The 18,342-nt window shown below is 37.7% G+C and overlaps 1 protein-coding gene across 2 annotated transcripts in view; it reads right to left on the reverse strand.

Annotated features, from left to right (window-relative positions):
• LOC124721969 (uncharacterized protein KIAA2013 homolog) overlaps positions 1–18,342 on the reverse strand; it is a 168,648-nt gene that overhangs the window by 38,106 nt on the left and 112,200 nt on the right. For both annotated transcript variants that reach the window (XM_047247139.1, XM_047247140.1), the window contains one exon: positions 2,490–2,629. In XM_047247139.1, the coding sequence (XP_047103095.1) occupies positions 2,490–2,629 (140 nt within the window). The remainder of the gene's footprint in view (positions 1–2,489; positions 2,630–18,342) is intronic.

The raw sequence follows: 18,342 nt of genomic DNA on the forward strand, positions 1-18,342 counted from the left end.
TTGCACACCACTAAAAGCAGGGGAAAACAATTCTAAATGACAAACTAGATAGTGAATCAGTTAATTTTTTCAAATGTTTCTCCTGTATATAACAGCGGCAGTAAATTATATAAATATGTTCAGTTCTTCATTGACTCTTCTCAACACTTGCAACAAAACAGAATATAAAGCATAATCGATAATGTAAAAAGTCAGTAATGGTAAAATAAATTTATAGTTGACAACTATAAACACACATCCACAGAAAATGCAACCCCTCTGACTGTATCTGCATTCTTTGTGAAATCATACTCTCATACTTTGAGGGGGTGTTGAAAAGTAATGTCCCCCAGTTTTTTGTTCTGTTCTTAATATCGGTTGAGAGGTTACATGTCACGCATATTACTCGGTTGGCTTTTCCACTTTGTTGACAAAAGTTGCAACCCTCTGCCACCACAGGGCTCTGAATTGTAGTGTGTAAGGTGTTGGTGTTTAAAATAACTATGTTGGTGTGTAAGACACCTTGAGAGAACTGAAAGCACAAATTCAAAGAGTTTGTCCACACATGGAGCACCCTCTACTTCAGCATGACAATGGCAGACCACACACGAGCACTGCAACAATATGATGCCTTGGGTTCACTGCCTCATCTGATTTTCATCTGTTTGCAAAACATAAAGAACACCTTCAAGGACTTCATTTGATGGTGATGCAGCACTGTAAGCAGAGGTGAAGTTGTGGCTCTGTCAAAAAAGTCAAACATTCTACAGTGACAGTATCAACAAACCAGTCTCTCATTGGGAGCATGTGTTCATCACCAGGGTGATCATGCTGAGAAATAAATAAGAAAGGTGTGGAATGTTAATAATGTTTGTTATGTTTAAAAAGCTTTAAGAGTTTCCACATAAGAAACTCAGAGGCATTACTTTTCAGCATGTCCTTGTATCTCTGTAACATATTTCAATTTAAAAAGCAAATTGTGTGAGTGATGGTTTGCATGTGAGTGGTATTCTGCACAATGTAGAAGGCATGGTTTCTTATGACCTCAAGAAAATGACTATAGTGGAAAAGAAACAGAAAATTCACATGCAAACATCTCATCTCATAAAATACTTATGTAAACAAATGCACTTGACACTGAGAATAAATTCTCGAAACACATCATGCTAAGCATGAAAAAATATGTAACTGGTGCAGTGTCTCATTATTTAAATCATAACAGTTTACACTGCAATTTAAAGATATTAAAAATATGATGATAATCTGAGATAAAACAGAGCACTAAATGATTCGGTTTCAATCAAATTGTGTGTCTTTATAGTTTCAGATGTTTAATAGCGTTATACAAGGTTTACAATACCTACATAGAACTCATAGAAAATTCAGAATGAAACAAAGATAACAACACAAGGGCAGATCACCAGGAAGGAATAAAAATAATTGCATGGCAAGAAAACAGCTCATCAAATACCTATATACATGGAATTCAGTTATTTGAAGATTCTAACAGAATCAAAGCAACTGAAAAAAATTGTTGTGATGTTTCACACAAAGGACATGAAACACAGTTGTATAAAACATGTTGGCTAAAAAACATATCCATCATATCCCGGTAATGGATGTGTTACAGTTACACAACAATGTGTAATTACTGTTTTATGTAAATCAACAGTACACTTCTCTAATAACCGTTTTTGAGATAATTAAGTATGAGAAGAAGCCGTATCAAATCAAACTAATACTACTACTAGGCCATTTTAAAAGGCTGTGCCTATTACTAAAGAGTAACACCAAAACCCTTCTCTTGCATATCACTGGGATGAAAAAGGATCTGCAACACTATAAAAGAAGGAAAGAAGTAGCACTGTGTATCATGAATTAGAACATACTTCAACTCGTAAGATAGTGAAAAAAAGAGGGGGGGGGGGAGTGCTTTTTTATGAGATAATACAAAACTGTATCACAACTGGGATACATATCGCCATTGCTCGTAAAATACGAGAAAGCTCTTTGAATAAATGTCCGATATAAAAGGAATTGTTCACTCCTGGGAATATCCGGAGACATTCTTGCCTATACACAAGAGAGTAAATAATGACACGGCAAAAAGCGAAATGTACAACAAAAGATTCTTAAATTTTGATACTATTAACCTCTGCGTATCCAACATGTAACTACTTTTAGCAGGTGCATATTATCTTTCATGTTCGTAGTGTAGTCCAGTAAGTCTCTGCACACTGATAACTAATCACCCTTATGCATACAGAACATGATAGAGTGAAATTTCTTTATCCTAAGAGTAATTACTTGCAATCTGTCACTTGCATTTGTGGCCAACAACTTTTTGCAAATAGACAGTTTTATAAGTGCAGAGCAATTTACTTACCCCAAAGCATACATAACAACAGGGAACTTTCATTTCAGTAACATGTTGTCAGCAAAAAGTCAAATGATTAGATGAAAAATTATAAAATAACTGTACTTATAAATTGTATTTATGCAATAATCACCTGAAGACATATTCTCTATGAATGTCACTTGGATGCATGTTCAATTCTAAATGCTGGTTGCTAAAGCGAAGGCCTCCAATACTCAAAACCATTGCTTGCATTACACCAGGAGCTCCTGCTTTGAGTAAGTTATGGCAGCCCTAAAACAGGGAACAATAAACAGTGATGGCAGCAAACAGTGAGCTTCACTTGGATGTGGTGCGCATACGAATCTGTAAAGCATATATTTTGTAAACAAATTCTTTAGTAACATTTTACATTTACACAACAATTATCATCATTTATTTTAAAATTCTGTAAATCAACACTACCACAATGTATTGGAGCACTAAATTTCAACTGTCTTTCACATATATTACCAGTTAGAAATTATAACATCCTTGAAACAATTCAACTACATGCAATAACAAAAGATGATATTGTGTCAATGCATGAGGCGATAGTGATTCATGGGGCAGGGTGGGGGGGAGGGGGGCACAAGACAAGCTCAGGAATTGATTTTCTAATGGAATCTTCTGGATTTTTAATTACATAGGTGAGTGACAAATTTCTAACATATTGGTGACTGTTCAGGGACCTGCGGACTTGCAAACACAAAAGGAAATAGGATCTGTTTCCACCTTCAATCAAGATGTTAGAAACAAAAAATGAACAAATGCATGGCTTACATTTTCTTAACACTGTGTTATAACCCTATTTTATAATTACAAAACATGGAAAAAAGAGAACTGTGCAGCAGTGCATCTCAAGCTGAGAAAATTCAGACCGTTGAGTAAAAGCACAAGGGAAGCTAATGCTATGGAAATTATCTTTAAACCTATACTCCACATATCACTACCATTTGTATGGCAGAGCATGTTTTATAAGGTATCATGCGTTAAGGTTTTCTTCTGGCCCTTTCAAAGGTGAAAGGTGATACAAACAATTGCATAGCAGCAGTAGTGTCAGTTGTTTTGAGTCAATTTTATCTTCATGATCCGCCACAGGAATGGTACAGTATGTAGGGAAGGGGCAGGAGGACAATCTTAAATTCTTCCCTAAATACCTGTTTTTGGATGTTTTAATGAGATATTAGGTATCATTCTTCAAGTGAGATTTTTCTGCATTTCTGTTTCTGTTTTCCATGAGACAAATAAGCCAGTAACTATTTTTTGTACATGCAGGATAACCCATGTCATTTCACCCTGATATGGGTCCCACACACTTGATCAATGTCTCAATATAGGACACACAATCTGTGACATGTAAGTGTATTTCCATTCTATCACTGTCTCCTGTTATTCTCAGTACACTGTCATTGATAAATATGCTTTTCTTCCTTCTGAATATGAATGGTCCACAATGTTCAATAATATTATTTATTTATAGCTCTGATGATTTAGAGCTGTCTACAGAACCTTTCTACCTTTCTACATGTAATTCAATTTTTGATGTGTTCAACAATCACTCTTCATCTGGCATAATAGTTACATGAACACAGATTCAGTTTTCATTTTTTGTATTATACTGAGGATTAATCATTTCGCAAACACAAGTTTACAATCTGCTTTACAAATGATTTAATTTAATATATATATCAGCCTAAACTTCATTAATCATACAGGCTTCAGGCTCCCAGTACCATGCAAATCTGTGTTCTCTGTGAACAACTTATGTGACTGTTCAACTTCACATCCTCATGCTTTCTCACTGAATATTACTGAAATTTTTACAAGATAACACTTCCTCACAGACAAATGTGTCATCTGAAACATGTCTGAGGTAGTAACTAATGTTATACTGTACGCAATTAACGTATTAACATTAAAAATATCAGACTCATAACATTTTTCAGGGGAATGTCTGAAGTTTACATTATGTGCATAGATAAGGCTCCCCTCAGGGTGTGGTACATTCTGTCAGCCAGTTCTTGACTCAGTTACAAACCTAACTACATATCTCACATATTTCCTTTAGTAGACACTAGTGTGGCACTAAATTTTTAAAGTCCAGTAAAACTGACTGAGTAGTCCCAGCCATGGGTTTTACAATATAATTCACAAAGTGCACAAATTGGATTTCACACAATTAATGTTTTTGAATCAATGTTGGTACTCAAAGAGAGGGTAATTTTATTCCATGTTGGTCATTTTGTTTAAACTCAGAATATGTTATAGACTTCTGTATGATATATATGTGACTGATACAGCATGGTGGTCTTGCAGATCAGTTCTTCTGAGTCTCTCTCTCTGCCCCCCCCCTCTCCCCCCCCCCCTCCCTCCCTCACTACCACAGCCTGGCCACCTCTTGTAAGATGGTGTGAGACCAGTCTTCCTTACCAATAAATGTAAACAATTCTCTAATCCATGGACCTGTGCTAAAATGTGGTTAACAGTGAAACTTTTCATGTCTAAACTCCATAACAAACAGGAGGTGGCATCCATTAGGACCCAGGTGTTTGTCCCCATTAGTAATTTAGGTCTTTGTAATAGCACTTTTGCTGATCTCTATATAACCCAGCATTGCAGTAGTATTGCAGTTAAGTGGTAGTGATTTCTCTGTGTGAAGGAACACTTAAAAGACAAAATTAAATGTTTCAGATTTTTTGACAGCTATTGTGTTTTAATCTGAGCCACTAATAAGTGTCTGGACATGAAATTGTTTACCAATTACAGAGTTAACACAAATTAACAATTTCCTAGCATTCTGGGAGAAGTCTTGCAACAGGACAATGCTGCAATACTTAAAGTCTTTCCACACAGGTTTCTGGCAGCGTAAGGGTATTTCAACTGAGATCTGCATATCTTTGCCATCTTTAGCATTCTTTATTCTGTATGCATTAGGTAATTAGGTCTGAAATTGGTATAATTTGAGGTTGCTATTGAACAGGACTATGAAACTAAGAAATAATGTAGGAACTCATTTGTTGGAGCATTAAAGTGAGAAATTTGAGAATAATGTGGGATTACATGTTTATTTTAGGAGAATGAATAAAAGAAAAAATGAAACTTGCAGATGATTATGTTACATTTAATTTGGCTGAATAAACAATACTTGCTCATGGGTTATAAAACAGTGAAACAAATAAATAACTGTTTTACATTTTAGAACTACTCTTATGAATCAAATGTAGTTTACTTTTGAACAACGTACAAAAAGACAGATTGCTACTTATTGTAAAGAAGACATGGTAAGTTGTGGACAGGCACAATTTAAAAAAAAAAAAAAAGACATTTACATAAAGCTTTCGGCCACAGCCTCCATCAGCAAAAGAGACACACACACACACACACACACACACACACACACACCATCATACATGCAAGCAAGCACATCTCAGGCACACATGACCACGGGTAGCAGCAACTCAGAGAGGAATGCCTGGCTCGAGATGCTAGAATTGACAGTCAAGTATGCAAGAGGTGTGTTTGCTTGTGTGTGTGTGTTTGCTTGTGTGTATGAATGGTGTTTGTGTGTGTGTGTGTGTGTGTGTGTGTGTGTGTGTGTTTTACTGAGGGAAGTTGTGGCTGAAAACATTACACAAGTGTCTTTTAATTGTGCCTTTAACTTAATGTGCCTTCTTTATGGTAAGTAGCAATCTGTCTTTTCCTACATTGATGATATCCCTACCTGGAGTTTCCATTGTTTGATAGTTAACTTTTGCACAGAAATCTCAGAAACACTGTTCTACACAAATGCTGATATTGTTTTCCTTACACCACCATCTGCTTCACTCTACATATGCTTATTGAAGCCTTTCTTCCTTCAATCTTAATATGCTTTACACTACTAAGTTGCATTTACTTTGTTTTTAGTAACTGGAACATCTTCTGGAAACAGATACACAAATGTTCCATTATACTGAAGACATATTGTCTATTTCTCCCCCACTGCCTTCACACAGCCAACCAAGGATTAGAGTTTTGCAAATTTTTCTTCATGCAAAATAAATTATTAAAAGAAGGTGATAAATAACTGGATGAACAAAGTTTCTGCCATCACTTTACAGTCTTATGGGCGAATGGATAATTGCTGCCAATATCAATTTTGTTGGTGTTATAATGAAAGAGTTAATCTGGATCAATAGTTTCTGTTGTGGAACAGAGGTAGCTTATTGTTTAGTGGAAAGGGAACAGACTTCTTGTTGGGACCTCCAAATCAGTCAAGACATGCTCTTTTCTGAGGAATATCATTTCACTTTTTTTCTTTCAGTTTTGAGTTTTTAACAAAAGGGGCAAGCCTTAGTCCCTAAACAATTTTTATCAATTTTATGATAAAATCTAGAAGTTTTGTCAATATATATGAATATTATAGGGTCTATATTCTGAGTTAAAAGAATAAAAAAACATGCCACGATCTGACAACAGAATTTAGTATCAAAAGGATTTTTAAAAAAATTGAAAAGCACAATGAAACTATGTTGCAGAGGAAGTAAAGTATTATTAATAAAATGTTTCCATTACGAACAATCAATTATTGGGAACACACACTGACATAAAACAAAGAACATTATCCACTTCAGTAAAAATTTACAATTTTTATAAAGAGATTTAAGAATAAAATTCAAAATACAGTTTGGACAAAACTGTTATGGAAGGTATAGTAACAGACTAGTTTGTTAAGAACACATGCATGAACATTAAATGGAGTTCAAGCAGGCATTTTTTAGTGATACAATTTCTTCTTTGATCTGAGAAACCTCTTTCTCATCACTTTCCTTGACGTTTGCTTTCTGATTCTGCAGTTCTCTTAAATTTTCTCTAATTTATTACCCCTTTCTCTCATTTTCTTTCGATGACTTCGCAGCTGCTCATTTTTTTGCTTCTACTTCACTGTACCTACTATGTGTGATTTCAGAAGCTGTGTAATAACTGCTTTGTGATGGGTATAGATCTAACACCCCCATCAACCTTGATAACATCGTGAATAGTACAAAGGGCTATAAGAGAGGCTTCAGTCAAATTTTCAAAAATAATGGAGGAGTTGTCCGATAAATCTCTTTTAAGGCTATCACTGTCATGGAAGCAAATGCAAGCAAGCATGAAAAATCTCTTCAAATTTTCATGTCCACTCTTACCTTGAATGATTATTAACCAAAACTGATTAAAGCGATCATGATCCCCATCAAATTTGTTGACGATTTCCTTTAATGACATGATCTCTAGAAGATTTTGGAACTCACGTGAAATGACATCAGCCTCATGACCACCAAAGTGATTTAAGGTAGTGAGATGTGTCAATGTTATGCCTAACCACATCTTGACACAGTCTAAACACATGATGCCCTTCATAATGGAATATGCACTCATTTCAAAACACAAAGATATCCTTCTCTGCTGTACCACATTGAACAAGAAAGTTTTTGGTTCCATACTCGGTGTCCATTTCTAAGGTGCAATAGATTTACGTTGTCTCTCAGGTCTATTTCAGAGGTAGTCTGTTTCTCAAAAATTTCTGGTTTGACAAATTTTCTCAACTCTCTGATCATAGATTGGAAGAAAGTATGGAGTAAAGGAGATGGGGACATCTGGCTGAAATTTAGTCAGAAACTGATCAGTCTGAGCAGCCACAGTCTTTTACCTCATTCTGTTCCTTCTTTACCCTTTCTGCTTCCTTCAGGTGCTTTTCAAAAGCCATTAATACAGTATTTGCTGAGCCCTGATTGTCATCATTTTATTTTCGATCCACCAAACAGCGCAAAACTTTTGTTGGAAGATAGAACTGCCTATAATTTGTTGAAATCAGCTCTGCAGGAGGGAACTTTTTAAATAGATTATATCAAGTTCTCATAGACTGAACTAGGTTCCAACCAGAGCTAGCACAACCCGTCTGAAAGGCACCATCTACTTTATTTAAGCGACATGTCCCAAAGCCCAAATGCACGTGGTCCTCTCCACTTTAAGCTTGCTTTTCAGTTGTCTGAGCAATGCCTTATTAACAATGGGTTATCCATGGACACCTGGCTAACTTGCCTTTTCAGAGTTGCCTTAGTCTGAGATGCACCTGCCTCAAATCCTTCAACTAAATCTTTTCCATCACTTCCTCCGAAAAACACTAAAGGGAGATACCTGGCCCAAACATACTACCCCACAAACATACAAACAGTTCCATCTGATGGTTTTGGCTAATGTTATTCATACTTCCATCAAACCCAAGTGTGATCATATCACAGGCAACAACTGTTGTTGAGTGAAAAACAATTCCAGTTCAGAAAAAATGCTATAATTTACTCTTTAATTTTGAAGCTGCACTTTGGAGGCAATGTCACTGTCTGGGAACGTATCTGGTAATAGATTAACAAGGCTGTCACTGTCCTGAGAAGATTGGTGTGTCACAGCAGTCAAAAGACATAAACAATCTCTGCCTTCATCATGGCATCCCTCTGTGCATAATCTAGCATTTTCGGCCTTCGTCTAAAAGTTCCTGCAGTAGGTGTCTGATGTAATTGCCACGGGAAAGGAGCTAGCTGTTGAGACATTATGACTATGTGATGCACGTCCAGCCTGCATTTCATAAGACTAAAAGCACACACAGATTAATTATAAATACAACTTTTCTCATTGAAATTTGTAAATTTATTTTCCAGTGCACTTATTATGTCGAGGTCACCATCAGGATTGTCCTTTTGATCAATGTAACTGATGATTGGTTGAGTACATCCAGCAGTGGCTGGCAGCACTGCAGGGGCTAGGTCTGATACAGTAGCATCAAGGCCACTGCTATTTGCAGTGCTTAGCAAGGATATAGGCACTATCACCTTCTTAGTACTCTGAAGCTCAGTGTGCTCCTTCCCCTTGCATGACTGGAGAAGGCCTACTTGCCTATATTACCAAGGAAGATGTTCATTTTACAGAGCATGCACCAAACACTGAATTTTTCAGACAGGTGCTCTGCTACCCCCCCAAAGTTTGGGTCCACTAAAAGTTGAACTCACACTTCCCATTCTTCAAGTGAATCCTGAATTAATATATGCATTAGACTGGGTCACTCCTAAGCAATATGGGAATATGGTTCATTAAGACAGGAAGTGACTAAACAAAATCTCATGACCTGGACTATTTTCTTGCCGATGAGTAACCTCCACATCATCCATTCAACTACATCCCTCCCTGAAGGCAATAATATCTTCCTTCTGTGCAGGTAGCTGAAGGAAGATTATGGTCACTAAGACCTACAGCAGCATCAGGAACATTAGCCAGTGAGGAAAGAAATGACATGAAGGGTCCCCCCTGTTGCCCCACCCTTCTCCTCTTTCTCTTTCTCCTCCTCCTCCTCCTCCTCCTCCTCCTCCTCCTAGAGTCTCCACTACCATCTGGCCACATATGTTGCAGCACTAAGCTCAATGCCAACTCAACCAATCACAGCATGCGGACAGTCTGCATGCTTGTTGTTGTGCTCTAATGACACTATTTTTGTGCCTACCAAATGGTTCAAATGGCTCTGAGCACTATGGGACTTAACTTCTGAGGTCATCAGTCCCCTAGAACTTAGAACTACTTAAACCTAACTAACCTAAGGACATCACACACATCCATGCCTGAGGCAGGATTTGAACCTGCGACCGTAGCGGTCTCGCAGTTCCAGACTGTAGCGCCTATAACCGCTCGGCCATGTGCCTACCACTAAAGCTCTATGATCAGTCTTATTCATACATGACAACAATCAGGTTAATAGCTGTTGGTATCTACAACAGTAATTTTTCAGTATACATACAAAACAAACCTATGGTATGCAAACCTATCACACTCTAGTATCCCTTATCCAAAATAAATGGATTCGAATAGGTCGCTAACTCCCCTACAAAGAACATGTCTTTGTCATCAAATTGTGTTAGTAAACAACATTTGAACAGAGGTAAATGTAAACCATGCCATATATTCTTTGCAGCTATTTTCTAGTCACATCACATCACAAACGCACAAAACCATGACTCAACAAAACATCAGGGAAGTACGACCACGCTGCAGTGACAGGTGTGCAAGCTGTTCCATGTCAACAAGCCACACACCTTTCCACAGCTAGGTTTAGCACAGCATGGCTGTTGTTTTGGACCGAGCGAGGGGAAAGGCTGGGAGATACTGAAACACCACTGGCGGCTGAGCATGCAGCACTGAGCCAAAGGTGAATGGAAAGTGTGGCACTGCACTGAATTGAGCAGCAGGCAAGCAAATGCCTCTGCTCAAAAGCATACGGGGTATCATGCCTTTTCTAGGGTTTTTAGACAAAAATTCATAAGTTCTGTATGTTTTCTAGAACAAAAAATTCCCTGAGTTTTTGGAACAAAAAAATTCCCAGTTTTCCCAGTTTTCCAGGACACCAACCTGACTCTGCGCCCTGCTTCCATGTGCTGCGTAATTGGAATCTAGAGTCTTGGGTCATTAAACTGCCAGTCATGCAAATTTCCACAAACTGTTTTACAATGTAGTCCCTATAAATTGCTGCCCAAGTAAGAAATTTTGTTCTACTATAATTAATTGCACACCTTGTTGTGACACACTGTTTCATTACAGCAGAATTGCAAGGTTATATCATGATGAAATTCTTTGTGTCACTTTTCAATTGTTTGGAAAATGGACAGCATATCACATTTGCATGGAATGTGGCAAACTTCTGACCACTGAAGCCCAAGATAATTTATGACTGGTCATAGCAAGGCATCTGTGTTGGACTGAGAGCAAAACAATACACTTAACAGTATGTTTCTTGGTTCCCCGTAACTTTAACAGACGCTGAAGGGGTTATGCATCTTGTGCTCCAAAGCTGCTGAGTAATTAAATTAATTCTTATCTCTCCATCAGAGTTGCTAAATAAGAGTTTTGTTCTAACAGTGGTTATGATCACAAGATCATCTTTAGGTGATATGTGTATCTCTTAAAATTAAATGTTAAATTTGTACATAATATTTGCAATGGTGTTGTGAGGGTTTCATTATACTAGTACAGTAAGTGCATTGAACTATAATGATGACTGGGGAATATATTCTTGTGTAAAACATGAAGCATAAGATAAGGACAAACACATTCCCCCGACGTGAACAGTTTGTCGATACCATCACTGTAGAGTGTTTGACTTTTTTGACAGAGCCCCAACCTCACCTCTGCTTGCACCACTTCAACACTATCAGAGTGAAGTCCTCGAAGGTGTTCTGTAAGTTCTGGAAATAGATGCGAATCAGATGGGGCCAAGTTGGGACTGTATGGAAAATGATCAATGACAGTGAACCCAAGGTGGCAGGTTGTCACAAATGTTGCAGCACTCATGTGTGGCCATGCATTGTCATGCTGTAGGAGAGGGTTCTCCATGTGTGGACAAACTCTTTGAATTCAAAACATGATTATGGTAAGCTGTTCCTCACACATTGACACAGTTATGTTACATACCATCAAGTTAGACGCTACAATTCAGAGCCCTCTTATGGCAGAACGCTACAAATATGTAAACATTTCTTTTACTTAAAGAGCTTTAAGAGTTTTCACATACAAAATTCAGAAGCATTTCTTTTCAGCATGCCCTCTTACATCTGTAGCCTACAGCTGCTTCATGTATGACATTCCCCTACAAAATGCAGATGATACCTACATCAACAGAAGCAAAAAAAAGTGTACATTGTTACCACAGAAGATTTATCATAACTCATAATTTCCAACAGTGACTTCACAGTCAGCTCAGATAACTACTCTTGGCTTCATTCAAGCCATTAAATGGTATAGCTGAATGATATATCTAAACATTAAAGGTGCAGATGGCAAAAATTCTACAAGAGATGAACTATGATGCAGAACTCTCAATCTTCTTGAGTACTTTCGGCACAACACCCATTAACAGTATGGATCAGCTGAGATACCCTACATAAACAGCAGCCAGGAATAGCATTCTACCTTATTTACCCACAGGGCCATCAACTGTCCCCTGGGGTGCAAGACACTTCTCTTCTGACTACAGGACACAGTGCTCATCTGTGGATGCAGCCACCAATCCAGATGGAAGAAGTCACTTTCCTCAAACTCCAGAGGACTCAAAGATCAACATATTGATATCCATCATTATGTCCCTAAAGATTATCTTCTGGATACAACTGAAAAACCTTACACTTTTAATAATGCAAGTAAAGATCTACAGCATTTGTTAAATGAATAAAACAATTCCGTAACAAATCCTTTTCAAAATATTTTCTAATCTGTTATGATGTCTCTTCTCCCTGTTTCTTGCCCTTTTCCTTTCCTACAGTTCTTTCTAATGCCAGCTCACACTTGTGTAATAGTAGCTCAATTCAACAGTTGTTTCAATCATGCTGTTTTGTGGATATTTAAGACTATCTACCAGTTCACTACTTATGGGCTGCACCTTCAAGTAGGTGTCATCTGTTCTTATTTGTGTGTATCTTACCTACACCAGCAAGTACAGTATTTTTAATCTGACATTTGAGATTTATGTGTTACCAACTACTATTACATACTTAATTGTAGCTTTCCGTTATAACAATCAAACCACGGAGCACATTCCTTGGCCTGTTCAGTTGAGAAGCTGCAATGTAATGGATTCAAGTGCATGGAGTGGTGTATAGATTTTAGTTTGATTTTTAATTTAGTTTCCTGATATTTCACTATGCTCCTTTTTCTTGCTTTTAAACAAAACATGTTAATTATGACTTCCTAAGATACTGAAACTGTTCTTGTGTGTGATCTGAGGCTGTGAAATGCAATAAAAGTATTTAAACACATAATTATCACTGTGTTCCCCTCAATAAGTATGCCTTGTCTGTGTAAGCCAAAACACGATTACCAGTACACTACGAAAACAGTGATAGGTTGCAAACATGGTATCGATATCAACTGCCAGTAGACTGCTGTTGAAATGAGATTCTGCTGCACTAGTGTCTATCTGTAATCGGAATTAATAGCTGCCAATACTGAGACTAATGATATCCATCATTATGCCCCTAAAGGTTATCTTCTGGATACAACTGAAAAACCTTACACTTTTAATAATGCAAGTAAAGATCTACAGCATTTGTTAAATGAATAAAACAATTCCATAACAAATCCTTTTCAAAATATGCCATGCATTGTCATGCTGTAGGAGAGGGTTCTCCATGTGTGGACAAACTCTTTGAATTCAAAACATGATTATGGTAAGCTGTTCCTCACACATTGACACAGTTATGTTACATACCATCAAGTTCAGTGGTGGCGAAAGGACTATTCATGCTGTTACTATCTCACTCACACACACACACACACACACACACACACACACTGTGTGTTAAGCACAGCAACAGGCAGTACAAGGGGCATAACAATGGGGACATTCTGTCCTGTTGGTTTGCTTGTTGAGCCACCAAGAGTTTCTGACCCAGTTAATCATAAAATATTCCTCATAAAAATTTAACAGGACTGGCAAACAAATGGATTGTACTGTTCCTCAGCAGGTCAGTATGATGTACACAGACAAGCAACTCAGTTTCGTTACTGAAATTCTATATGAAAGTACATCATCAAGCAATGTGTGTCTCAGGGTCCAGTATCTGGAAAAGACATCATAATTCTAGAATGAAATTTTCACTCTGCAGTGGAGTGTACGCTGATATGAAACTTCCTGGCAGATTAATACCATGTGCCGGACCGAGACTCAAACTCGGGACCTGAGTTTGTCTCGGTCCGGCACACAGTTTTAATCTGCCAAGAAGTTTCATATCATAATTCTGTTTTCAAATAAATGAATTTTGAAAAAGTCTTCACTAAATAGAGGTATTGGTATCAACTTTACTTTTTCAGTAGAACTGCAGTATTTGCTGCTGCTAGTATCATAGTTCCAAAAGAGATGAATTCAACAGCATTTCCTTCAACAAAATCCAATTAGAGCTTTGGAGAAATTACAATGTTAAGAACATAGGATTTATCATTTTTTAACATGAAACCAATTACTGTCTTATGTGGATGTCTGTGTTGCTATATGCGACTGTCTCATCAGGCTGATGGGACGTTCCAGCTTGATGCACTACTTACAAAAGTGGAATAGCACAGAAAACTTTGATTTAAGACTAAAACTAACCAGATTTGGCTACATGTGATTGGTCTGACACACCAACTGGAAGGCAATGGATATGGCATCAAAGGATGGCTCACCAGTTAATTGTAATAACAGTTCTGCTCTTGTTTCTGACAGAAATTTGCACGTCAAAAAATGAATGAATTTATAAGCAAGGCATTCAGAATTCAGTATAAAGATTGTTAAATAATAACTTTACATCATGGGATTAATCTTGAGATACGTACTTGCAATAAAAATTACATTAGCAACAGCAACAAAAATGAAATTACAAAATGTGGTTATAAATTAAGTGTTTGAAATGCCCAACGTCCACACCAATACATGTTTGCAGTCACTGGTGCAAGGACTTCTGGATAAACTGAACAGATTCTCAAAATACCACTGCACGTACTGCAACAACACATTGTTTTAAATTCTACTGCATCATCAGAACTTGTGCATAGACTTCATCTCTGAATTTACACCAGAGAAAAAAAGTTAAGTGGTATCAAATGAAGTGCACATGCAGGCCAACTGATAAAGCCTTCATGTCCTATCAAATGACCAGGAAAGAGTTGGGTGAGTACCTTCCTAGCCTCAAGTGAGTTGTGAGGCAGGCACCCATTGTGCTTGTACCACGAACATTTGCATATTTCAAGCGGTACTTCCTTTAAGAGAGCTGGCAGCATTTCAGTAAGAAGTTGTGCCTTCCATTTAAGCTGTTAAGGTTGCTTTGATGATGTAAGCACCAATCACATAGTTTGAAATAATCCCACACCAAACATTCACTGCCTTTGATGTTGAAACTGCCTCAGCCACTCCAGATTCTCAGCAGGCTAATAATGCAATATCTTAAATTCAGCTTTCCATGATTCATGAAGGTAGCTCCATCAATAAAGAGAATTCTTTGAAGAAAAGGAACCTATTGTCCTGATGTCCTATCAGAACCGAGTGACAGAATGTCATGCATGTTCTACAATTCTGCTGGTTAATCTGCTGGTGAAGCGACGCATCATATGGATGGAAAATGTTTGCACTTTACACGCAAACAACAGTATGTTGACTTATTCCATTGGCACTCACAGTTTCTCTGGAGATGACAAGTAGATTATGAGCAATAGCTGCCACAATGTTTATTTTGTTTGCTCTGGTCACTGAAGGTTGCTCCTTGCCTTCTGTAGAGTATTTCCATCCCATCCACCACCAATTTTTTGCACATGCACTGAACTATCATTGCTGTTGGACATCAACTGTCACAAAACCTTTGTGGATACAATTCAACGGTTCTATTCTTGTTGCTCTTGCATTCACTGTAAAGAAGTGTTTCCCAGTAGTGCAACACACTGTTTCCTCCTTACCTGATATGACATATTTACTTATTTAGGTATGAAATAACACACTTTTGCATAAGAATGCAATCAGTTTCAATTTCAAGACAGATAAATCCTAAGTTCTAACCACTGTAATTGCTCAGAAACTAGTAATCGGATTTTGAAGAATGAAATGCTAATGAATTTGTCTCTTTTGGAACTACAATACTAGCATCAGAAATTACTCTAGTTCCATTGAGAAAGTGAAGTTGATACAGATATCTCTGTAACTAATATAGTCACATAAGAGCTATGAGCACTTGTTCAGTAGGAAAGAGGTGTCTATCAGTAGCAAAGATGAACAAGTGCTCATAGTTCTTAAGGTATTCACTTTAGATCCCATGTTTACTGGACCTTTTTTCCCCCTCTTCTTTGGGTCCATACTACTATCTCTCAAAGTATGGAAAGCAAAGTGCCTGCAGTAGAAAGGATTTGTTTCATGGTATCAAAGATAAAGAACTGCTCATAGTTCATAAGGTATCCATTTTATCAGACTTATTACAGCTGGTGACTAACTAGAGCAACTTCTTCCTTCCTAAGTGATTAGCTGCTGCTGACTAAGTAGAGCAACTTCTTTCTAACTGAGTGACTGGAAGTGTGCTCAGTAAGGGTGGGTGGTTGCTTAAATGTGCTGTTGCTTCTAGTCACTCTTTTTGCTATTGTTTCATGACCATATTCCTCAACAGTAAGGACCTACATCTACATATACACTCATTAAGGCACTGTAGAGAGCAAAGTGAAGAATACTTTCTATCAACATCAACCCTTTTTCGATTCACATATGGAACAAGGGAACCATGCTTCAGTATGTGTTGAAATCTCTATTAACTTTACTTTCATGATTCCTACAGCATACACACAATGGAGGCAGCAGAATTTTCTCTCAGTCTTCAACAAATCCTGGCTCTTTAAATTAACCTAATAGAATTTTGCTAGAACAATGCCACTTCTCCTCCAAAGATTCCCATTTAAGTTCCCTGATCATCTCTGTTATACTTTCATATGAGTTACATCAACCTGTTGCCATCCTAGAGTTGCATCTATGAATTTCTTTGATTTTAGCTGTCATGCCTGTCTGTTAAGAACTCCAAATGCTAGCACCAAAAAAGATTCAGCATCACCTTGCCCGATGATGGTTGAGTCTTTCACCTTTTTTGGCAATTGCGAATTCAGATGTTTCCACTGTATGCTTTGTTCCCTTGCCTTGAGTCATCATGATACATCAAGTACGTGTTCATGGTGGCTAAAATTCATCTCGTTTCACCTGACATGGCTGCCACATTTCCACTGCTGCCTCAGTTTGATGGTCTTTCAGAACCCAGCAAGTGGTGAAATTCAAAATGTCATGAAGGATGTTGAAAAGTGCTCCATGACTGATTTTTATGTTTTTTCACTATACCTCAATTGTGACCTGCTGGTCTTTGAGCACCAGAGCCTCCTCTTCTCTTATGATTCTTAATTCTTCACAGAGGGATGGTCTGTCACTGTGTTCTTTGTCATCTGTCTGATTACACAGTAAGCATCTATGCCACCCACTGTCATATGATGGCACATTATTGCAATACATTTCCATTAAATCAGCATGGACTGTTGCAGCATTGTTCCCTTTCAAATGCAGAAATGAATTACTGCACAATACTCCACTTTATCAATGGACTGTACCACTTTATTTTAGTTCCTCTAGTGGCATGCTACGGTACTACAGTGAGGGGATTTCAAAGTGTACCAGGATTGCAGACATTTACCTGCAAACAAACAAAATATTAATTACGTAACTTTATTTATTTATTTATTTTTGAGGTGATAACAAAAGCTTAAGTACTACCCCTGGTACTTCAACATTCTACCTATAGTTCTTAGTATTGTGCGAGCAAAGCTGCTTTCTTGGAGAAGACAAGTCCTGGGACTTTCCCATCGATACTAGCAGATTACAACTACTATTTTGATATTTCCAATCTCTATATTAGACATTGTCTGGTTTAGACACTCCACTCAGTTCCAGATAAGATGACCCCAAATAGTCCTACAAATCAGCAATGTGTCTGAGATGACACAAGTGAGGCTAACTGTCTTCACTATATTCACCAATCACCATAAAGTACTGAGAATGGTCTCCTATTCCACATGACAGACATTGTCAGTAACTACAACAGCAACACTGCAGCTGTTTGTAATTGCTGCTTTCAATTGCTTCCAGGGCGAAATCTTCCACACGGTATGCAATTACTCCTGTAATCCATATCGAGATCCCACTGCACTGATGTCCTCTTGTGTTGCTATTTCCCTAAGACAGGGCAACATCCACCTAGAGTTAAAACTGCCTACAACTAGTGCCTCATTTTTCCCCCTCAGTGGTTTTCTGTGGATACTGAAGTAAAAACCACAGCAGAAGCAATGAGCTCTAGCTCTGCCTATTTATTGGCAGAAGACAATGCCTCAAATCTATTTGCTATTTGCCACATACGACTTTTCCA

This window comes from Schistocerca piceifrons, chromosome X (assembly GCF_021461385.2).
Source record: "Schistocerca piceifrons isolate TAMUIC-IGC-003096 chromosome X, iqSchPice1.1, whole genome shotgun sequence".
NCBI classification, from domain to species: Eukaryota; Metazoa; Arthropoda; class Insecta; order Orthoptera; family Acrididae; genus Schistocerca; species Schistocerca piceifrons.